This window comes from Scophthalmus maximus, chromosome 8, assembly GCF_022379125.1.
Source record: "Scophthalmus maximus strain ysfricsl-2021 chromosome 8, ASM2237912v1, whole genome shotgun sequence".
Taxonomy (NCBI): domain Eukaryota; kingdom Metazoa; phylum Chordata; class Actinopteri; order Pleuronectiformes; family Scophthalmidae; genus Scophthalmus; species Scophthalmus maximus.
The window spans coordinates 18,992,366-19,016,426 of NC_061522.1; the positions used below are offsets into that span (position 1 = coordinate 18,992,366).

The 24,061-nt window shown below is 42.6% G+C and overlaps 1 protein-coding gene across 4 annotated transcripts; it reads right to left on the bottom strand.

The window, feature by feature from the left end:
* Window positions 1–3,213: 3,213 nt before the first annotated feature.
* On the bottom strand, window positions 3,214–23,118 carry rgl3a (ral guanine nucleotide dissociation stimulator-like 3a). 4 transcript variants are annotated; one of them, XM_035638172.2, is made up of 18 exons: window positions 23,067–23,118; window positions 21,372–21,568; window positions 14,710–14,999; window positions 13,363–13,407; window positions 13,020–13,189; window positions 12,398–12,558; window positions 11,991–12,302; window positions 11,791–11,894; window positions 10,352–10,436; window positions 9,171–9,245; window positions 7,848–7,934; window positions 7,702–7,734; window positions 7,478–7,599; window positions 7,288–7,383; window positions 6,762–6,897; window positions 6,365–6,631; window positions 5,264–5,378; window positions 3,214–4,663 (listed from the first exon to the last, which is right to left on the bottom strand). In XM_035638172.2, the coding sequence occupies exons 2-18, from the start codon at window positions 21,558–21,560 to the stop codon at window positions 4,509–4,511; spliced, it is 2,442 nt and encodes an 813-aa protein (XP_035494065.1). In that variant the 5' UTR covers window positions 21,561–21,568; window positions 23,067–23,118; the 3' UTR covers window positions 3,214–4,508. The 4 variants fall into 4 exon arrangements, with proteins under 4 accessions (XP_035494065.1, XP_035494066.1, XP_035494064.1 ...); XM_035638173.2 differs by lacking the exon at window positions 23,067–23,118 and adding an exon at window positions 22,520–23,042 and having other exon boundaries at window positions 9,171–9,235; window positions 10,351–10,436; window positions 21,372–21,628; XM_035638171.2 differs by lacking the exon at window positions 23,067–23,118 and adding an exon at window positions 22,520–23,041 and having other exon boundaries at window positions 21,372–21,628.
* Window positions 23,119–24,061: the final 943 nt, after the last annotated feature.

The following is a 24,061-nucleotide window of genomic DNA, read 5'->3' on the forward strand; positions in this document are numbered from 1 at the left end:
ACAAACACACACACACACACACACACACACACACACACAAGGACTGTTGAGAAGACCATGTGAGCAAATCTTCTCCAACTGACCTATTGCGCTGTATATCTGTGCGTGACTGGACAGGCACACAAGTTACAACACGTATACACACACACGCACGCACACACACACACACACACACTGAAAGCTTGTCCACGTCACATGCTTGCATTTGTACCGCAGAGACCCTCGCACAGTAGTGGCCTCTGCCTCACATGCAAAAAACACGCACCCACAACCTAATCTGTGATTAGTCGTTGGTTATTATTCCCAGTTGAGTGATCAGGAGACATACAGTGCTGACACCGCGTACAGTGCTGACACAAAGAGGCGGAGTTAGTGACGCGTGACTTTGGACATACAGTATCCGTACGTACGAAGGGACATATGACAAAAACATGTATATAGATTTGTCACCGCGTTGACGCTGTTGAAGGTGCAGCTCAGTTTTTGTGACATTGGATTTTGCTTCTTCTGACGAAGGCCAAAAGAAAGACATGAAAAATGTAATCTGAAACACATGAAAGACACACTTTCCTACAGTTACATGGGAGAAGAGCGTCATCATCATTAATCTTTATATAACAGCAAAAACAAAACAACAGATGAAACTAAATGATTATTATGAGTATGTGGAACCCTGACCACACCACCACACCCCCATGTCTCAGTACTCATACACAGTGACATACCTGTGGATTATAGAAACCAAGGAGGTTGTGTCTTCATTATTGTTTTTCCATCTCTGTAAGCAGAATTCTTAAAAAGATACAGTTAAACTGTTAAATGTCGAGAAAGGAAAACCAGATGAGCTTTTGGCACAGACAGTGCCACCATGTTGTCATTCATAAAGCCAATAACTCGTGCGAAGCATCAAGGGAAAACGTCTCCTCCCTGGATTTCTTTGTCTTGGACTTCTCTCCACACTCAGGCCACCCAGAGCATATCTTCTGAAATTAGAAAAACATGTAGAACAAATGTGGGCTTCCAAATTGACCTGAAATGACCCTGAATTCTCAGCATTGCTGCAACAACACGATGAATATAAACAGCTCAGTCAAACTCATTCATTTTTGCTCCAAGCTTCCCTTTTCCGCCATTAAAACACACGAAACGCAAATGTAAAACGCGCCTCAGCAGCTTCTCTGGGTGAACCTGGGGTGAGCCGAGACTCGTTTGTATTCGCCTCTCGAACGACACCAGTTTCCCGAACGCTACTCTGCGCGTCAGGTCGATTGGGCAGCGTGTGCAGACTATAGGTTCACATCAGGACAGAGGCCAAATCTGGCCCAGACCACGCTGGGAGTTCGTAAATCTCAAGTGGCCACAGTGCAGAGGAGGACAACAAAAAACCACAGCCTCGAGAGAAGAAGAAGAAGAAGAAGAAGAAGAAGAAGAGAGAAAAAAAAGGGGACTGCTCTGCCCTCAGGGGAAAAGAGCTCTGACCAACACACACACACTCACGCACATGCACATGCACACACACACACACACACAGTAATGGAAGTAGTCAGTTAAGGGGAGCATCGGGATTGAAATGTTGCGGTGACATCCCGCACAAGCGGCGACAAAGTGAATCTAGAGCTAAGACTTGATTATTAAAAGTTTTGGTTTTATTTACCATTTGATGTATGTAGATAAACTGAGTGTGTCGATAGAGTCTGCATTTGTTTGAATGTGCTCCTATGTACAGAGCATACACAAACCATGATGTAGTCCCACATCATAATTACAGGTTACCAGACTAGTTTACTGATACTGTAGTTCTTAGATTAAGATGAAGAGAGCAGAGGAAATAGGTAAGAAAAAAAAAGGGTTTAAGATAAGCAGAAGAGGTACAATACAATACAAGACAGAGTGCATTATTCTGTTGGCTGTGAACCAGACACACACTTTGCACTGAGCTCTTGGAAATCGGAGGACACTCTTACTGACGGCGAGGGCGTTAAAGTAGAGAGACGTGAGTTCAATCTTGTGGAAACTACACAGGAAAAACCGCAGAACTGGACACAACTTCCCACTACCACGCACGCACACACATCTGTCACCGTGAACTTTGACCTCCAACATTGCTCAAGGCTTTCACCCGGGTGCGGAGGCCGGAGAGCGGCCGACACCAGATCACCTCTCCTCGTTTCTGCCGCTCTCCAATCATGATGACTGGACGGTGGTGTTTTTTAAAAAACTTTTGTCTTAATCTCATTTCTTCAACGGCTTCAACGACAGTTTCCCAAAAAGAGATTTAAAAAAAATAAAATCTGAACCTCCTTTACGTTGGCCAGAATAAAGGTGACCTCTGAAAAGACCTGACGTTTGACTCTAGATAGAATAAACCAGTTGTGTGTTAGAAAGGAACCAGGACGAACTGAGCAGGACGACGAATCATTCAAGGTGTTTGTCTCTTGCTCCACCTAGTGGTCAAACTACAAACGCAGTGTTGCTCCAGATGGATCCAGCTCGGGAACAGACTGTACTGTACATACAGAGGATGTAACGCACGGCGACGATGATACGCCCCTTGCTCACCTACAGGTTCCTATCAATTTCATTATTATGATTATTACGAGCTGAAGCTTAACGTTCACGTTAACCACAACAGTGGGTCTTATGTCGATGGTAAATCACTAACTGTGGCACAGTAATAGGTTGTACATTGGCTTTATTAGTGGAGCCACGACGCTTACTATACACAGAAAAGTGCTTGGAATAAATTTTTAAATAAAAAAAATGTTGAAAAAAAAAAAGAGAACAAAGACTTGTCGGTGTGCATAATGTCGACAACTTCACGTTTCAAACACATAGTACAGGAGAGAATTGTGAGTCTACCAATAATAGAGTCAACAGACAGACAGTTGGACTCATCATCCTTCATATATATTGCAGGTGCCTCATCACAAACCTCCAACATCACTTTTAACCACAGTAGCTTTAAAATTGGACTCAGTGATGCAAAATTCTGCACAAAACTCAGCAGGGTCTTCACCGGTGTGCAAGTGCGTGTCCTAAATCTAAACAGGGACGAGACACAAATCGTCAAGTGAACGGAAAGCAATCGCTCTGAATAAAATTTTATTTGTGACTATATCACCAAGACTCAATATCACATGCTGCCCTAGGTGGCATTGTGGGAGGATTTCACATCACTGAGATAAATATATATATATATATATATATATATATATATATATATATATATATATGTCACATCAATTCACGTACTGGGACGCTTCATTTTCCACATACTAGAACCGTTCTTCAGGTAAAATCTCATTCACAGCATTGGCACGTAGATGGGTGGAGTTCCACTCATGGCGGAGGTTCCTGTTCTTGTGCTTCCATTCTGAGTCAAGTCGCTCTGGATTACGGCGATCAGCAGCCTTCGACGGCGTTTCGGCTTCTCTGTGAAAGACCCCCGATTAATGCATGTGCACATTGTGGTCAGGTACACAGTCTCTACATCATTAAATAAGCGCAGACGGTGAAAATCTGCTTCCTTCATTCAAACTAAAAAGTTAAAGACGTGCACGTTGTCTGAGAATAGTGTGGCACTGACGACAAACGAGAGGATCTTAAAAATATGAAATGCAACGTGAAACATACAGAACAGAAACATTTCCATCACTGTCATTTTTGCTCTAAAGGCGGAATACTGAAACGCATTAAAAATAATTTAGGCTGATAAAATTACATTAAGTTACATTAAAAACATTTAAAATTCACGACTAGAAGACAACGATCCGTACAGGAACACCTGCTCACTGTGAACGTCCCACAGTGAGTCCTTCCCACCGACTCTTCTCCATTATGTTCTGTGCGGTTGAGAAACTCGGCAGCTCCCGTTTCTCAGACGGTTATTCAGCCAAACGAGCCGGAGAGAAAAGGCGAGAGCCTGCATCCCCCGACTTTACAGAAGGCCTGGGCTGTGGCTGACCCCTAACCCTGTAGTAGTGTGGACTCATCATGACACGGCACTGTTCCGTCAGACAAACGAACTGCTCCTGGTTGTTCGTGACTTGGCTGCAGTGACGACAGCTGAAGTGTTCTCCCAGGGGTGGGAAGGGGTTTTGTTATCCCAGACCTGGGTAACTGTGGTTCATTTAACCAAACACAGTGGTGAACAATTTTGAGAATACAACATTTGTCTCTGGTTCCTCTCTGTGTCTCTCTCTCCTTTCTCTGTACATGGCCTTTTTCTACTCAAATTCTGCAAACGGAATATTTCGTGGTGCATCTCGTGTCAACGCCGCGCCCAGTGAAGACGACGACTTCACGCCGAGAGCCCCTTCAGCTTATTTTCTTTTTATAGTCAAAGCTTTCAGCTTCCTTGGGATTCTCCTGTGGCGGAGCGGCTCATATCTTCTTCAGCGAGATGAGTGGATAAGCACGGCCACAGATACGGTGCGTTTGTCGCGGATGAGCAGCTCCTCTTGACTTCTAGCCGTACTCCTAAACCTTCAGTCAGGACAACACGCTCATCACTTTCCGTGGCGGCCCTTGGCTGGAGCTCCGGGGCTGAGGGAAGAGCCGAGGTGTCTCCCGTGGCTCCTCCAGTGCCGGCGCAGGACAAAGTCATAGTTGGCCGTAGTGCACATGGCGTAAAACACATTGGCTTTGTCGGGGATCTGGAGCTCTGAGGCAGAAAAGAGTGGGGTGATGAAGTGGTGCAATTATTTTCTCTCAGCCTTTCACCTCTACTTCCATTCCTACATTTCTTAAGAGTTGTATGGTGAGCAATTCTGTTGTGAAAGAATTATGAGCATCACTGTGTGCAGCGCACAGCTAAGTTATTTTCCAGAGCTGCTGACAGTTTTGACACCGTCTGAAAACATGATCGAGTCTTGTGGCTGATTTGAATTATAGCATACTACAGGTGGTGTCGGTGAGGGAACATATCAAATTATGTGTCTTTCATGCCACATGTTGTTAATGCATGAAAAAGGCCAAAACATTTCCTACATTAAAATGAAATACTGGTACACATTTGAGGCAGTTTACACAAATAAGAAAAAAAAGAGCAGTGAATCCTGCCTGATGGGAATAAAGTTAGAGACCGTTTTTTAAAAGTTATAACCAAGGTTTGACATAATCAGCTTCTAACAAAAGAATACTTGCTTGCTGCGTCTTGCATTTGATCACAAGTTAGGGGGCAAAACATATTTGGAAGCTGTCCTGCTCATTAGAAAGATGCCTTACACCTCGGCCCTCTACTCCACCTGATGAGATAACTCACCTTTTCCAGTGCTGAACATCTGGTAGAGGCTGAAGTCGTGGCAGGTGACGTCCTCCATGTTGTGTTTTTCAATGGCTCTCTGGATCACCTGAGGTGTGTGGTCCTGACTGGTCAGCTGGAGAGGGGAGAAATCACAGTTCAATCATAAGGCTTTCTCAACTTGACAAAGAAGACGTCTGGAGGCCCCTGTTTTCAGTCTCAAATGTGTATCTACTGTAGGTGTTACTGCCTTAAATATATACATCATGTACATATACGGCACATTCGGAAAGTTTTTGGAGCCCTTCACTTTGTTCACATCATGTTTGGAGGATGGAAGCTTGTCCTCCTCAGTGAAAGCACCCAGAAGATTCTCCGGTCCTGGTAGGTAAACCAACAGTTTGGCTTCAATTCTGGAGTAAACCGAGTACTGGTTAATCAAATAAGTTATCAAACAAACGATTAAACTAAATTTTATTTGAGAGAAACCCAACAGTTGCCACAACGACCAAGCCCCTGGCAACAGTGAAGTGTGATAAGATTACCGATTGATTTACAAACTGGAGATTTCTATTTGATGAACGTGGATGCTGCTGCTGGTGCACGAAAATGGAACAAATAGGTTTTCATTTTAATTAAGCAGATGGAGGGGCCAGTGGGCAAGTTATTTAATCCAATTATATTATACTTTTTTTATCATTGGAAATTTAGAATGAATGTATTAATTTCAAATGATTTATACCTTTGACAGTGGAAACGACTGTTATTTGTCAGACAGAGGAGATAATTGATTGCGTTGCTTTGGTGATACAAGATGAAGGATTCATTCATTAATCATTGGCTGATAACAGCATACTGTATCAGTTTACTGCATTTTGCAAATGCCAGTGAAAATTTGCTAAACTGTTTAAGTTTTCTTATGACGTGTAAAATCCTTCTCAAAAACAGTTGTTCAAAAGTAACATTGATTTAAAAACTCTTGAATGATCCTTAAGCAATAGAAACTCCTCTCTCTTCTGTTTTCCTTTTTTTTTATTATTAAGAAAGTGTCAAACTAAATCAGCGGACAACAGGTTGGACAGGCCTCACAGATAAACACGATCACAAACCCTCTGTCCTCACCAGTATGCTCTTGTAGACATTTCCATTGCTGACACACTCCACACTGACCCTGATGATGCACGAGTCAGCGACCTGCTTGTTGTAGACGGGCAGCGAGGCCTGAGAGGAGCAGCCGGAGGTCGACGACGACTCGGGGCTCAGCGCCAGTGACGAAGAGCTGAGGTCAGGATTGGAGGAGCTGCAGGAGGAGCTGGACAGACTGGGAGAGGAAGAGGCGGAGGTGGATGAGAAGTCCTCTGCTACGTCGTGAAGAGAACCTGAGAGAGACTGCAGGGAGACAGAGGAGAGAATGTGAATGTGTTGTTCCACTTTTTAGCCACTTTGCCCAGTTTTTAAACCAAACAATGTCCCTACTGACCACAAACATATGAGACTGGGAACCAGTTGGTGCTCATACCTTGAGTTTGAGTCTGAGAGGCAAGAGCTGAGGGGTGGAGAGGTCCTCCATGTCTGAACTGCTGGAGCCAGACGACGACACACTGATCTGGTCAGCGTGGGTCTTCCTGATGGAGCTGTCACTGACTGAACGCAACCTGCACACACACACACACACACACACACGCACACACACACACGCACAATTTAAGATTAAATTAAGATTAACATTGCCGAAAACTATGTAGGACCACAAGTGTTAGTCACAATCAATTTTGTTAAATAGGCATTAATAAATGCCTAAACATGCCTAATAAATGTCCTCCATAAAATATTTATTTTTTTACTGGAGAGAAAATCAAATCTTTGTTTGTTGTCAGTAATCATTCGATGACACATTATGAAGGAAATACGGAGTTCTCTGTGCTAAAGTTGATTATAGCTTTAGTGCTGTTTTGTGTTCAAATGTTTTTTTTTTACCACTACATTAATTCATCTAGACATCTAGTTTTGACAGGTTTTACATGAGGCGAATCTCCCAGTCTTACGTGGCGAGCTTCTTGGTGAGCAGGCGACTGCTCCATAAGTTGGGGGAGCTGGGACAGGGGTCAACCGGAGGCTCCAGGTCACGGGACAGCTCGTAGCTTGAGAGAACGAAAAAAGCAGAGACTAAGTGAAGAGGCAAATGCATTTAATTGTCCTTATATCGTGTTGCAGGGGTGTTAGTATGTGTCCCACCTCTCCTGGTCTGTGAGCAGCGTGTGTGCCTGCAGCCAGGCTGTGATGCGAGGGTCCACTGGAAGGCTGTAGTGGGAACAGGAAGTCTGGAGCTGCCGAATCTGGGAGAGAATCTCAAACTCCTGGAAAACAAAAAGAGAGACAGAGCGCAAAATCAATAGTTGAGCATGTTAGTAGTCAGTTATGAAAGACACAATTTGGACCACTGGGGGGCGACAACCTACTCGTCTGCGTTTCTCAAAGTTGACGAGTCCACCCTGTGAAAAGGGAAGAACAACCAGCGTTATATGGCATCGTAAATTTACTGTACGATAAAAAAGAGCCAACAAAAACCACAGGTTGGGTTTGTGGGTGTGTGAATTTTACTCACGTCCACAGTGTCCGTCAGTGCTGTATCCAGCATGGTGAGGACAGTCAGGTAAGTGCCCAGGTACGGCACAATACCGCTGCGGAGGTTCTGGAGACAAAAAAATATTTTAAAAAATAAAATAAAATGAATAAACACATGAACATTTGGCACCCCATATACACCCCAGCATAGACAGTTCACATAGATATTTAAAAACTAGAGCCCGTCTGATTTATCGGTTGGCCAATGATATTGGCCGATGTGAGCCTTTGACAGACAGATCCCTATGTTTAATGAATAAGTTGACCTTGAAGTGCTATGGATTAATGTTGAAAAAAACAACAACTATTTTCTAGAAAGCTGATTTGAAACTGCCCGTCTTTCAGGAGGGGGATACCACCTTGGACTGTAGCCCCACCTAGTGGATAAGTCACGCCACGTCACCGGGATTCAGCCAAATGCTTGAATCGATGTTTAGATTGGAATACGACAATGGAGTCTGAGCGAACGCAGACGGGGCGTTGAGATAGTTAAAATGCAATGTCAATGAAAATACAAGAATATGACTGACACAGAAACAAACACAGAGAAGTGAAAACACAATACCTTCACTGTTTAATCTGAGCGAAGACAAGGGGCATAAAACAGATATACACCGGCCCAACCCGGACTAAGTAAACTGACAAGCTGTGGGAAAACGATGCACACAGACGTCAGCTTTTATGCACAATAAATAAAATAAATACCAACAGTGATGTGAGTTCTAAGTTAGGGGACGATATGAGGATACGTAGAGTGAATCATTGTGACACACTATGAGGCCTATGAGCTCTGACACTAGGGCTGCAACTAACGATTAGTTTCATTATTGATTAATCTCTCAATTATTTTTTTCGATTAATCGATTAGTTGTCCATAAAATGTCATAAAATTGGTGAAAAATGTTGATTGTGTTTCCCAAAACCCCAAGATGATGTTTTAGTTTTTTTGCACACATGAAAGATATTCAGTTTACTGTCTTAGAGGAGCAAAGAAACCAAAAATATTCACATTTAAGAAGCTGAAATCAGAGAATTTCAACCTTTTTTTCATAAAAACACACAAACCGATTAATCGATTATGAAAATATTTTGATTAATTTTGTAGTCGATTACTAATCAATTAATCGATTAACTGTTGCAGCGCTATCTGACTAACTTTTTCAGAACAGCAGCATGAAAACATGCGACTTTTAGTTAAGTGCAACTGAATATGCGGGCAGTTTATTACAGCTGACAATTTATTTTGGTGGTCAGAGCTAAAATCCACGAAGGCTTTTTCCAAACAGAACAACACTTTTCTTACCATCTGTCTGGATGCTGAGCAGAGCCGCGGTGATTTAGAGCCTGTGGTGGCACTGCTGTCTGGCTGACTGTCGTCCTGCAGAGAATGGATGACAACATTGTCAGTGTTGATGGAACAACATTTCTAAAATTCAGAGATTTTAAATAAAGAGAAAGAGAGAGAGAGAGCTCAGTGTGAAATGAAAACAAAGCAGACATATTATATAAATGTTCTGACCTTCAAGGGCAGGTGTGTGTGTGTGTGCTGTGTCTGTGTGCTTGGAGAGTATTAAGACAGAATGTACTCCAATTAAATTAATGACTGCTTATAAGCACTGGCACTTCCGACAAGCTACTTTTTTTTATTTGCATTGGCAACAAAGAATGGCATTTTAATTCTATTTTAGAAGCTGGGCTGTTGATAACAGCAATATCACTAAATACACATTCATATCAATCGCTTTTCACAGGGGACAAAGGAGACAGAGCAGCAAGTGGCCTGGAGACCAACACATAATAAAAACATGCGATTAGAGGACAACTAAATAACTAATTATTAGAGGCTACAACACATTCAACAGGTGGATTTATTGATTCGATGTTTGAGAGAAGAACTTTTCCTGGAGTGAAACATGTATAACACTTTTAAATCTATGTATTCTGGTTATTTTTTTATCAACGATTAATGTCAGATATCTTGTTTTGTCTTTACAACACTTCAAAACACTCAAAAAGAAGCAAATCTTCACATTGGAGAAGCTGCAACCAGAGGGGGGGGGCCGGAGTTCTTGATATATTAAACAAGCAAAATGATTTGTTAATTATCAAAATAGGTGCCTTTTGTTGTGGTTGATCCCCTAATTGAATAATTAAGTAGATGTGTCAGCTAAGGGGTAATTGCGCCATGTAAAGGTTCAACCATGCAGAGGCCACGCGGCCCTGTATGAGGGAAAAACAGACAGTATTGTACAGTAGAAGGTGCACAAGCATCAAGAAGTCGAACCAAGCGACTGGTCCTGCAAACGAGAAAGTAAGCTTACATTTTCTTCTTCAATAGAGCAATTCAAATTCAATTCATGACGACAGCCCTCCCCTCCCAAACCTCTATACCTCTGGAAAGGCCATTTGGAGGAATAATAACTGTACTTTTCCCCTTTAAGTGCCATGAGCCCACACTGTTCCACACATGTCCTGGTGTCTTACCTCCACGAGGATCTCTCTGGTGGTGAGCACACAGTTTTCATCAGGGAAAGTCTCACACAGGTGGTCGAAGGCAGCCGTGATCTCCCTGAAACCAAAAACATATTCAAAAGGTTAAGACGGTTTTAATTTCTGAACAGTCACCTTGAGAAAGATTTCATGTAAAAAAAAACTTCAGATCATCAAAAGAGCAGATCATTTGGTGCTATGCAGTTACAGAATGCTGTGTGGCATTTTCCATGTTTCTCATTGGTGGCATTGGTTTGACTGTTGGCCAAGTCAAGCTCGTTAAAAAAAAATTATAGCTCAATTAAGCTTTTGCGTTCAACAGTCCACACGCAGCAATGAGCAGATTCAAGTAAATAAAAGTTTGCTCTTTACAAAGCCTGCATCAATTTGAAATATTTGTGCTACTTGTGTTTCATTACTAGTCCCCCTTTATCCGCTGTTAATAAAACTAGGTGTGTGTGTTCAGGAGATCAAGCAGGATGTCGCCAGTGAGTCTGCTCATGGTTCTTAAAAGGCATATTGAATCATGAACAAAGATGTGATCGGACACGCCCCCTTGCACCAATCAATATGGCACTTCAGATTTCGGTCACACACACACACACACAATTGCCCCCCCGCTACACACACACATTGGTGATATTCTGAATCCCATTATGCAAATTAACTTTAAAAAAATCCATCATGGAGGAACCACTTCACCCACTGATCAACGTCATTTTTAGGTTTTGTTTGGTTTGTTTATTAAGATCCCCATCCTCGTTCTTCCTCAGGTCCATACAGTTTACAAGGTGACAACACAAAAACAAACACTTACACTACTCATCACTACACACTCACACTACTGACTAACTGACACAGTTTAAATAACACAAACACAGAAAATAGACAAGCTCCGGCTGAAACTATCAAAACCTAATATAAATATCATCATTTTACATAAAATAGACTAACCATGGAAACACCAAAGATTCCTTCCTGATTACTGAAGTTCCTTTCAGTCATTTTGAATGCTATACATACCTTATTTAGTTATGTATAATTTGGGATTGAATGACATTCTGGCATTGCTCTGTATATTACTGCATGTTGAGCTGATGTGGTTTTGGATTTTGGCAGCGGCAACACACGGTGACAGCAGCTGCCAAGTGGCAGACATTAATCAGACGTTCATGAACTTTACTTAGTTTGGATTACTAATTACTGCTAATGTAGTTTAGTGTGTCATTTATTTTGCACATCTCCTCATTACAGATAAAATATTTAGTTACCACTCTGTTTCTCCCATGAAAATGTATTTGTCAATGATAACTCCCCAACATTTTTGGCCTCTTCCACCTGCTTTATTAACATAATAATAACAAAAGTGTTGATTCATTTGAAAGAATGAGATTTTTTTATGCATCTGCAGCATCTTGAAGTAGTTAGCTGACCTGCTGACAGCAGCCCAGGTCTTCTTGAGGCGATACACAGCGTTGGACTGCAGGGCGGAGAGGATGGCTCTCAGAGAGGAGAAGTTCTTCAGCTGTCTGCACTCCTGCATATCAGACACACAGAAGGGATTTGCTATGCTTTTTAACAAAAAGTTACCGTCATTTATATCACCAACTTGAAATGATTTTCCACCCCTGACCTGCGCAATGGCGATCCACCTCTCGATGATGCGTGCTCTGTGGGCAGGGCTGGCGTGCGAGCAGCGGGGTGAGCTCGGGGCGGTGGAGGGGTACAGGAAATTGGAGGAGGAGACGGGTGATGAGTCGAGAGAGGAAGTGGAGGAGCTGGGCGAGGGCGGACAGAGGAGCGAGGTGATGACACGGTTGGTGACGGCGTTGAACTGGGAGATGGTGGCGCGGACGGTGGGCGCCAGGTTTCTGTTTTCTTTCTTGTCACGCTGCGACCAGACGCAGCCTAGGCAGTGGAACGGCACCACTCTGACAAACAGGTCCTGAGGGAGCGACGGTGACAAGGAGACACAACGTGAATGCGTGACCCACTGTGACGTGGACATGACCTTCCAGATATTTGTAAATGAAACCTTACAGAGTCCAGTCTGGTCAGCTGCTCAGCTATTCCCCTCACAGGGAAGTCCATAAAGCTGTATTTGTCTTCCTCCTTAGCTGACGTGTCTCCGCCATCCTCCTCATCTCTGGGCTCCGGCTGCGATGATTTACCAACGTGCTCGGACGCAGACCGGCTGCAATCTGTCAAACACACCCGATCATAAATGACATCGACCCAGGCCGCTCCATGGAAACTTGGACAAACATGTAGTAATGCATCACTTGTATAGACGAGAAAAAAAATTGGTGTCAGTATATTTTATCACCATGATATGTTTACGTTTCCTTTCACTTATCTAAAATCATGTCTGTGTGAGCATAGTGAGCATCGGTGCTGAGGTGAAATACAAGCTGCGTCTGAAAAGACAATTGACAGTATCTACAATCTAATGGGGACGAAACAAACATCCTTGTTCACTGCCAAAGTCTAGTCAAATCTGGAGGAGAGGATCTACTGTGAGTAAAAGGATCGTTCACTCCTCCTAGAAACGGATGAATGTAACAGACGGATGCTCTCACCACCATCACCACCAGTTGGTGGCAGGAGATAACACAAACAAACAAACAAACAGCATGTAACTGCACCTCTTGTTCCCCCGTACCTTGTTCCTGGAGCTGCTTGAGCAGGTTCTCGGCAGTCTGAGCCAAACGTCTGAAGCAGAGGCGATGCCGCAAGTGTGCACACATCAGCCTGAGAGCCTGGTACTGGGGGGGTTCGTGGAAGTCTTCACGGTAATGCTTCAGCCACAGGCGAATCACCGGGGGTAAGGTACTGAGCGGAGGGAGACAAGCGACAAGATTGGTAAAAAACAACAACATGACAATCATTCGTTTGTGAGGCAAAGTCTGCAGAAGCATGTGACGATGTTTAGCTATGATATTACTGCGTTAAACTCAATCAGCCGAACTCTATTTGGATTGATGGCAACACTGGACTCATCTCACCTAAGAGGGCAGACACCGTTATCGCAGCTGGCGATTGAGTCTTCCCTGTGGAAAAGGAAAAAAAACAGAGTTATCTATGACCTGAAAACTACACATCGACACCATGATCTGGTGCCAGAAAACATCCTGTAAACAACCAAGGTCCCTGAACGGACCCTCTACGACCGTTCATCCTGTGGAAATGTCCTGCAACACGTTAAAATCCCTGCAGACAGAGATACTGTGGCCTTGCTAGAAGGTGTTGAGAGGGAAACGGACATAATAATAGAATAAATATGTAGTGTAACTGAAGCAGTGTCATGTTGTCTCATTTCCATCAGGGTCTTGATTGCAACAAAATGTGTCTAAAGAACCTGGAATTTAAAAATGTGGGTGTTCGGAGCAAATAATTAAAGTGAATTTTTTTTTTAAATAACAAAAATCATCAATATCACAGTCACATAGCGAATTTGAAGATACAGCACAGGCGGTTTATAAATTAACGACAGCAGGAAAGTCTTGTAAGTCAAAACACACCTCCAAGGTTATCCTGAGGCCGACCTCACAGGAAACCTGTTGACGCCAGCACCGCAGATATGAGGGCGACTGTTTGACAAATAATACATCAACTCTACAGAACCGGTGACCAGTTTCAAAGCAGGCAGAGATGTGCAGCGCATTATCCAAAAGGGAGCTTTAAAAAAACTGATCTGAAATCTTTAGTAATCAAATGGCCCCGCTTATTCGCCCAGTTATTCGTTTCCGACGGGACAGGTGATTTATCAATCAAATTAAATCTCAGCGCACTGTGAGCTCCCCGAGCTTCGGTAAAGAGAAGAAACTCCTCCACTGGGTGTGGTGGGTGTAGTCATGACCCCTCTTGAATGGAACAAAGCTCCCTGGGTGTTTTGTTTGAGCTTGCGGCGATAATAATACCTGTCATAGAAACTTCGCACGGCGTCAATAGAGATTAATTTTGGAAAAACAGCCGAGGCGACGTAAAGAGGGCGTTACATTTCTGTCTCCTTCGGTAATTGACGTGTCTGGCATGTTGCAGAACTTGGTTTTGCATACAGCATGACCTACTAACATCATCACACACTGACAACCTTTTAAAAACAAGTGACACACACTGGTAGGTGAAGTATTATAAAGAGCGAAAAAGTATGTCTGTGGTGGATGACTGGGTCAAACAGGAGACCCGGCACCCAGGACACTGGGGTTCGACTCTCCCACCAGGAGAAAACTTTAGTGCTAAACTGTAGAACCTTCTGAGTCAAATGTCAACAGTGGGCACCATTGTGGGCTTACCGAGCAGCTGACTTGTGCCCATTTGTTTTTTTGTTACCATATGTCTCAGTTTCTCACCTCTGGAACAGAAGCTCGATGAGGGTGCTGGTGGAGGTGAAGGCCCTGTAGGTGGAGAGGAAGACACGGATGAAGTCAGGCTCCTGGTGCTCACGGTCCAGCAGGTGGGTGACCAGACGCTCCAGGGTGGCGGCCTTCAGCCTGCGCACCTTCACCGTGTGGTACTGCGCGAAGTTGACGGACGCCGGGAGCTCTGCCGCGTCCGCACTCGGCAGGACGGGCTCCCTGCGCAGGGTGATGCCAAACACGGCCCCGTCCTCCTCCTCCTCCCCCCACTCCTGCACCGGGTCCTGCGGGGGAGAGCGCAAGGTCGTCAAGAGCTGGCGAATCACAACGCAAACACCCGATACGGCCCATTATCCTCTTTTCTTTAAGATTGTGTCGGTAATACAGAGAGCTGCACAATGCCCTTGAGAGCTTGTCACATAAAGCATTATGAAAAACAACAATCCCCTGAATTTAGGGGAAAAAGTGGTGCACATTCTCAATGTGATTTAAATTTGTGCAAACGTATGAATTGCAGATGTGAAATTAAAAAGAGCCTCAGTACGTTTCAAAATTCCCTCTCCCTGCCCAACTACAATTTTAACTTTCTAAACCGTCGTGGAGCTCCATCGATGTCCGCTGCTCAGCTGAATTACTGTGACACGCTCGCATATCTGCAACAAATACCTCATGACAAAAGCAATAAGCCTTCAAAAAGAGTCATCATATAAAAAAAGGGTCAAATTCAACATCAGTTGACCTCATTCTTGAGCTTGTGACCCAGTGTCTGACCGACAAGACACCTGGTCTGGACCGTCATTCACTGCCTTGTGTTTTTTATCTACAGACAGAGGGAGAATTTATGACCCAGTTTTTTCCTTAATTAAATCTTGAACGATTTCAGGATAAGAACAGCGATACATTTCCCCCTCGTGTATCACTGACTGAGCGTTACGAATTTCTCAGGAGCATTCAGGAGATTTTTATTGGATCTGACCACATTGGTAAATGTGAATGATATGGACAACTATAATATCTGTATGACAGGAATTACTGGAGGCTCAGCTCCACATCAGCAACAACTATCACCATAGTACCACGGCGTGTATGTTTTCGTTGCCCTCAGCGGGGTTAGAGGAAACGCTTCTCAACAGGGAAACAGAGAACAACAACACCAGAAAACCCACTTAATCTGTTGATTATTATTTATCCATTAATCGATTAGTTGTTTGGTCAATTAAATGGTGAAATATGTTGATTGTGTTACCTAAACCCCAAATGAGGTTTTGTTTTGTCCACAAACCAAAAATATTTAGTTTACTGTCATAGAGGAGCAAAGAAACCAGAAAATATTCATATTAATCAGAGCATTTTGACTTATTTTCCCCTAGTAAAACTATTTGGAATGATTAATCGATTATCAAAATAGTTGGCGATTAATTTAGCAGTTGATTACTAATCGATTAATTGATTAACTGTTGCAGCTCTAGAAATTGACAAGCTTGGTCAGTCAGACTCCCAGCGGATTGCCTCTGCAGTGTTGCCACGTTGTTGGTTCAAAGATGTCATAATTAGCCAGAAAAGGATTTGAATGTTGTACAAAAAAACGAAATAAACAAGAAAACGTCCACACTGTGACAAACCATGCCAGGATTTTGTCAACTCACCAAAGCTCACTGGTTCCGACGTAAACCATCCTATCTTCGACAAACTGAGTTGAAAAATTGCAAACATTTACGCCCGGGATCCAGTTATTTTCAGTGTATTGTGTCAACCCCTCAATCGTGAGCCACCAGAAGCTGGACACATTACATTTAATATTTTGTTGTGGCAGATAGTGAAAGACAGTGATGTTTTTCAATTTTGATTTGACAAACAAGGACTGAGAAAACAAAACCTCAAGACGACAATTTCCCTCATATTCACACTATTGATGTTGAGCACTTATATTCAGTTATGGTCTAGCACTTCAACATTGATTTGGACTGATAGTCAATAGTAACTCTGACACCACAATATCTGAGCAGGAGGTAAGAAAACGCATGAAAATAATATATGATATATGCCTCTGAAGAGACAAATGTTTTAAACCTACGACGATACATTTATTATTATTATTATTATTATTATAATGCACAAAGCTGGAATTACACCATTGATTGTTATGAGATTGCTTTTACCAATGAAAAGTGCTCTATAAATGAAATTTAGTATTATTATTTTTCGTTAAAATCCTTTGGGTTATTAACAGTACAAATTATAGGAAAAATAGTTAAATTTATGTCCCGACAGGTGTGTCTATATTATTTTGTCTCAGAGAAGGCTACATAACGGAGACACCTCGCGTAAACAGTTTCAACAAAAACTGGAGATGACAACCATAATGAAGTTGGGATTCATTGTAGGACTGTTGGATCAGACTGCAGTAGTTTTTGTTTAAATCTAGGTAATTCTAATGTACAGTGTCCCGGGACACTGAGGTGAGAAACACTGTGTGCTGTTGTCAAAATGAAGCATGATGCTGGTCACAATATGTGGTCGTCAACAACTTCACAAGTAGAGTCATGGCCCTGGAATGAGGCTCCGTCACCGCACTGGTAGGAAAAACAATGAGTCCACACAGGCAGCGCTGTTCGGTAACGCGTCTGACAAAAGAAGTCAGACAACACCTGATCTCACATGACAAGGAGCAGTGTGCCGGCTGCCAGACACGACGACTCACTGGTACAGGAGCTCCATCATGACCGGACAGAGAGGGACCTGTCTGGTCACCATGCAGGACAAATATAAATATATATATAAATGTATACACTCCAAAATGACATTGTGCGCGCTGCAGGTCACAGGTTCAGGACTTTCATGATACATTGGCTGAGATGTTTCTAATCGCACCTTACCATAGATAAGTGCCACTTCCCCATGTCCTCCCTCTGCACCCGAGGGTGGCTCGACCCACAGTCTGTGCCCCGCCGCAGGTGACGGCCCCGCAGCGCACTGAGCGCGGGGGCGCGCGCCGGTCACGGAGTCGGCTCCGTCGCGGTCCGACACGTCGCTTCAGCCCGAATTATTCTCTGGGACACTTTCATCGTTTGAGAGCCGACGTGACCTGAGGGAGGCGAAGTGTATAGTTGGACTGTGTCCAGACGTTGGGGCCCAACAGCGACACAGTGGAGGAACTATTTCTGAGGAGGCGGCGAGCGAGGAGCGGCACGAGGAGTGGGCGGCATTTGACAGGGCGTGGCCAACGATGCAGGTGTGGGCGGGGTTAATACTAGGGACCAATGAGAATGAGATGCGACGTGGGTTTTTTTTCTTCCTTTTTAAATATGAGGCTATGAATGGAAAAGAAATTGCCATCGACACTGCTGATACTGTAGGAAATACCTACAAAATTCAAATTATTTGAATAAATGTTACAGTTATCAGTAGTGTTATAACAGTGGCAGCGGTATCTGCCTAGCACTATTTACAGTATAGGTGGTAGAAGTAGTATATGGGTTTTACATATATATATATATATATATATATATATATATATATATATATATATATATATATATTAATATATATAACGCCTAGCAACTAATTGGCAAGTATTGGATGTTTAAATATAAACAAATCTTGTAGGTGGTGCTGATTTCCAAAGATATATAGAACAGTAGGCTATTAAATCTCTTATTTTATAACCATTGTTGCTGTTGTTGTTATTATTACTAGTATTGTTATTAGTATTATTTTCAAATATTTAAAGTTAATTCCTACACACTGGAAATGCTGAAACCAATGATGAGAGTTCGATTTAATTTTCAAAATACATAATGTCTTACAGTAACAATAGTTCTGTGATATTTTAAGGTGGTGAAATGACTTACGTAATAACTTATACAGAATATGTTTTGCATGATTGGTTACAAGGTCGTATCAGTCATCGACACTAAGACTTGTGATATATCGATGAGGGCATCCAGCAGTGTGGTGTCTGTGGGTCCAGGGAAAGCCAGTATTCCCAGTTAGACATGACCATGGCTGTGGGCTCTGGTGTCAGGATCGATGGATCCATGTAAATGGTTCATATCCTGCCCCCGCTAGAGCCTGGCGGTGCGATTGCTGGATATGAATCCAGCCCTGTTCGATCAAGCGTCTTTTTTCTTTAAACCAATAATAAAAAAGTGCAGCCACAATGGCACAGATTATGACCACCATTATGTTTGTAAGCCATATTATTATGTTTATCGAGCATTAACATCCATGTTTGATGGCCAGATATATGCCCTTTTTTTAATTGTCAGCAAAACACTCAATCCAAGACACCACTTCAAGTGTTCGTGTGTGAACTGCCGCTTTGAAGCCTCGAGTTTAGCATTTTGACCAGCGCCATCTTGGTTATTTAAAACCAGAAGTAACCATACCATATATTTTTCTGGGAGGGGGGTTCTGCACATCCATCTACACCTGCAAACTGCACACATTGGACAGTTCTAGCTGTCAATCACGCTGTATCCAAGCCCCAATGCATATTGTGTTTTATATTCTATTTTACTCGGAATGGGACCACGATTTACAAAATAAACATCATGTTGTACTAATGAAGACTTGAAACGGAGACCATAAACTGCTCAGGAAAATGTTTACCCAAGTGAGAAGTAGTTTTCATTTTCTCATAGACTCCTATAGAAATAGACTTCTTTTGGCAACCAGTGGAGTCGGTGACTTTATATACAGTCTGTGGTATCTACACTGGAGACAATATTGTGACATCTGGTGGCCACACATGAAAGAGATTAACCCTGAAATAAAAATCACATTTTCTGATTCTCTATTGGAATCAATAACAGGCTCGGCAGCATTAAAGAAGCACTGTATGTCCACTGGAAGCTGACTTGAGGCCAACATCAACATGTGAGGAAAAATGCGTTTCAGTGCCTCTGCCTCTAAAAGAAATCCAGTCGGGACAGTTTTTTCTCATCGGCTTCAAGCTCACATTCCTGCCGATGGTGTCAAGGGAGCGGTGGGGACATACCATATGAAACAGGTCTGATGTGCTCCAACTTTGTGTTTTCAAGGAAGCACATATCTGGGAAAATGTAAAAAATTACTAGATACTGGTAGGACCGAAAAGCACCAAATTTCTTTTAGTTTGAGTGACGAGAAGCTAAATATTTTAGTAACACTGACAAGCGGAGCGAATGGGATGTCTTTAATCCCACTGCCCACTGCTCTTTTGGCTCGAAGAGAAGAATGAGCTTTTTGTTTCTCTAATGAGTTTCTGTCTCCCTCTGAACTGAAGATCTACCATGTTTTGCCCCCGCCACCCAGCCTCTCGACAGAGGCCGAACAAAGAGCAGAGAATCAGCATCGGGAGAGACCACAATTAGTACTGATTAGACACATGAATGGGTGATGTGGTGGCAGGCAGGGGCATTAACAGGGGCATGACTAAACCCCACAGATTAGTCATCCAAAATGATGCCGATGCCTAAATTTACACACATGGGAATAAAAAAAACATGAACATCCTGGAGAGTTCGCTGAAGTTCCTTCTTGGCGACGGTAAATAGCCACTATTGTTGATGACGCCTCGAGTGAAAACATGTTCGGCTGAATGGGAGCGAGAGTCGAAGTTCCCCGGAGTCTGATCCATCAAAGATATGGATCAAGAGAGGAAACTGTACATCAGCAGCACAATCCCTCACAATGATTGATTCATGACTTATAAACAACAACAAACCTAATACAGGAAATAGTTAATTTCCTGTATCATTTCCTGGTAGCAAACACGTTACTCGTGTTGGTGGCAGAGCAGTTTGTCAGTAAATGAATTAGTCAGGTGACTAAACACTCTTCTGGCAACTCTCATTAAGATTTTCAATCAGTTATCTGGGACAAATGCATAATATTGGACACAGAATTATATCGATAAATCCAGAGATTTTTTCTAAAGTAGGAGGCGGGCTTCCCCATCGGGGGCTCCAAACAGTTTCAGGTGATGCCCAGTGAACGGAAGTGGAAAAAGATAATGTAACTTAGAACAGCCCAAGTGTGTGATCTGGTTAAAGAGATGGTTCAGGGATACAGTCCTTTGGGAGAATTTGACTGTTTTCTCACACTTTGACCCGAATGAATGCCGTCGGAGAGCAACTTTATTTTTCTTTTCTTTCATTTCCAACAGTGATATTAGGCTATCTTTGATCAATTGTCGTGTCTATAAATAATCACGACCACTTAAGCATCCAGAAACTGAGCGCAGATAGATGAGTAAGCGATGGTGGGGTGAAGGGGCACATTTGACCTTGGATTCTTCAATTCACTGATTAGACCTTCAACAGAAAAAAAATCGACGGCAACAATATCCGTTGGGTTTGAGATTGTTTGTCTATATCAACATTGGCATTTTTTTTTCTCACTATTTCCTGAAATTGTATAGATCAACTGTTTAACCAAATTCTCACGTGAAGTCATATCACAGCCAATAATATCACTTCACAATGTCACAGAAATATTTTCCACTTTCCCTTGACTAAAGGTTTGGACAAATCTGGGTGTGTACAGTGGAGATGCGTTGTAAAATCCAAGCAAATGAACGTCAGTTAAGAGATGTAGCCAGGCTTCAGGACACAAACAGCACCTGTTTCAGTCAGTAACACACACACATCCTCTGAACGTCACCGGTGACTCACCTCATACTGTGCATCAGTGTCTATCAACTGGAAGCTCCTCAGCCACACGCCGGGCTCGGAGTGCATGTGGACTTCCATGCAGGGATTCGGCCTCAGCCACAGCAGCTGCCTCATCCTGCCCATTTTGCCGCGGAGGCTGCGGGACTCCCCTCCATCACCGCCTCCGAACACCGGAAAAACGATCCTCATCTCAGGCTCTGTGTCACGCGAAGGGGCCCACACACCTCGTCAGATCTCTCCCACGCCCGCTGCCTCATCTGTGTCAGGGAGGAGAGCGTGAGTACAGTCAGCCACGGTTCCTCGAGGGTATCATTTTACTTTAATTCTGTCACAGTAGTTTCCAGGTCAGCTGTATGCATTAGCACCATAATGCCTCCTGTTTCCAGTCATTTAGAATTCCACGAAACAAAGACCATGTCTAAAAACAGGGTCAGTGGCGAATACAGGCATCAAAAACATGAATAAATGAACCATGCTAGGACAGAAATATGATTATGCCTCAGTCTAACAAATTCATTAGCAGCAGCAGCACAGCACAATAAGGTAAGTGATTTAATTTACTGTCCTGGTCATAAGGAAAAGGGCATGTACAACTACACAGAAGAGATACAACTTAACATACAGTAGATTCCTAGATTACTTTGTAACCTTTTTAAGATAAATGCTATATTATTATTATCATTATTACAACCAACGTATAAAGATTAATTTTGGCTTATGAATTGTCTCTTGAATTGCCACAACTTCATAGCTGACAACAATCTGTAAAAGAAAAGACATAAAATAATACACTATAAAAAGGAGCATACAAATGCCAGTGTGTTTTTACTAAAATTACAGTATTGTACTGTACAGTGTATACTCTCTGTATAAAGCATTTTTAATAATAAAAGTGATTGAGTGGCATCGTTAAGTGACATCTTGATCACTGGATCAAAATATGGAAACTGAAATGAGAGTCCATGTCCTACACATACACACAAACACAAAATATTCCCTATAGCTCTGAAATTCAGATTGTTCCACTACACAATCTTTTCTATTGAGTTCACATAAATCCTGAGACGTATCTGCTTGTCTCAGCATTCCAAAAATACTTTGAATACAGTCAAAACCCCCAAAGACCCGAGAGAAAACAGTCACTTAACTGTAATTGTGCTCCTCTTGAATCAGCATCTCATGAATCCCGACGAAGTGTCCGTCCAGTCAGAATATGAATGCAGAGACAATGTGAGAGTTGGATCGAGACTCTGGCATGTATCACCGACGGAGAACTGCTTGTGCTTTGAGTTTGTGGGTGGATGATGCTCTGTGGGCATGTTTGTTAACGCGGCGCGCGCGCGTGCGTGTTGGAATGCGCTCCTCGCTGTTCGGATGTACTCTGAGATATGTAATTATCACGTCTCTGGTTGCATCGCGCGTCCCATTGTTCCAGGTCGCCACCCTCTCATTAACATAAACCCTCTGTCTCCATTTTCACAGATTTAGATTCGGATTATCAAAATCATCCAACTCTGTCTGTGTCACGCATGTCACTGATTTGACTTCGACTGGCTGCTGATGTTCACTTTGTTGACCAGCTGAGCTTGAATGTGTCCTACCTGTGACTGGGTTAGTGTTCACGTGTAAAGCCAAGACAAATTGAAACACCACACAGATCGCACAGACACGTCTGTGTGTGTGTGTGTGACTCACTGTGGACAGGAGATGATGAGAAACACGCTGTCACGCTGCTAGCAACGATTCAAACTCTGCACCAGGAAGCGCAGCTCCTGCCTCCACCTGATTGGTCGATGGGCTCAAAGAAAACACCAATAAAATGTTTGTTTACTACTTCCTACATACCCACCATAGATCGTATGCGATCGTATACATATGCAAGGGTAGTTTAGGCCTGTATATAAGAATATAAGTGTTATGGAGGTTATCGTGGTCTTTGGCATTTCATCAAACTTTTAAAAACGTTTATATATTATTAAATGTACTATCTGCATAATAAGTAACATTGTTAAATATCTCCATTTCTTGTGCTATGCTTCGATTTTATGCACACAACCAAATTTGCTTTAAACAATATTAGTAGTAGTTTTTGGTCTCATGTTAAACATTTAGAGAAGCATGTATATTGGTGTCATTAATTTTTTCAAATAAAACAATGAACCAGTTATGAATATTTTTTGCAGATAGTCGGTGTCGGACTAGTCCAATACCGATATCTCAAATATTGGCGGCAATTGAAGTGTAAGTCAAGGCAAATTCATTTTACCTGACCCGCAAATCACGAATTTGCCTCCTTGCTCACCTTCAAAACATCACAAAGGTTAAATCCTAGCGGCTACTATTGGCTTGTACAATTAATTGAAGGGCATAAGGGGGCGAAATGTACAGTAGTTACATCGGCTTTAGTCTCATTTCTTATACTGCACTGTAACTTTTAAAATGTTTTAATTTTATTTTTAATAATGTATTTTAATGTGATTTCAATCGTTTCTTCCCAAGGATCTTAATGTTTTATGTAAAGCACTTTGTAATGGCCTTGTTGTTGAAATGTGCTATATAAATAAACTTGCCTTGCCTTTTGACAGTAGATCAGAAAGTAAAGAACAAGCTGAAAAGAAAAGAAAATTGAAAAATGAATTCAGGTAATTTTTGTGACCTGAATCCAACCACAGCTGCTCCAATTGAACGTG

What these genes read in the sequence shown, in the direction of transcription:
- rgl3a (XM_035638172.2), bottom strand. Translation starts at nt 21,560, where the DNA reads ATGAGGATCGTTTTTCCGGTGTTCGGAGGCGGTGATGGAGGGGAGTCC. An exon ending in CACTGACGGACACTGTGGAC is followed by an intron (nt 7,735 to 7,847) that starts GTGAGTAAAATT and finishes CCCTTTTCACAG; the next exon opens with GGTGGACTCGTCAACTTTGA. An exon ending in GATGTTCAGCACTGGAAAAG is followed by an intron (nt 4,664 to 5,263) that starts GTGAGTTATCTC and finishes TTTCTGCCTCAG; the next exon opens with AGCTCCAGATCCCCGACAAA.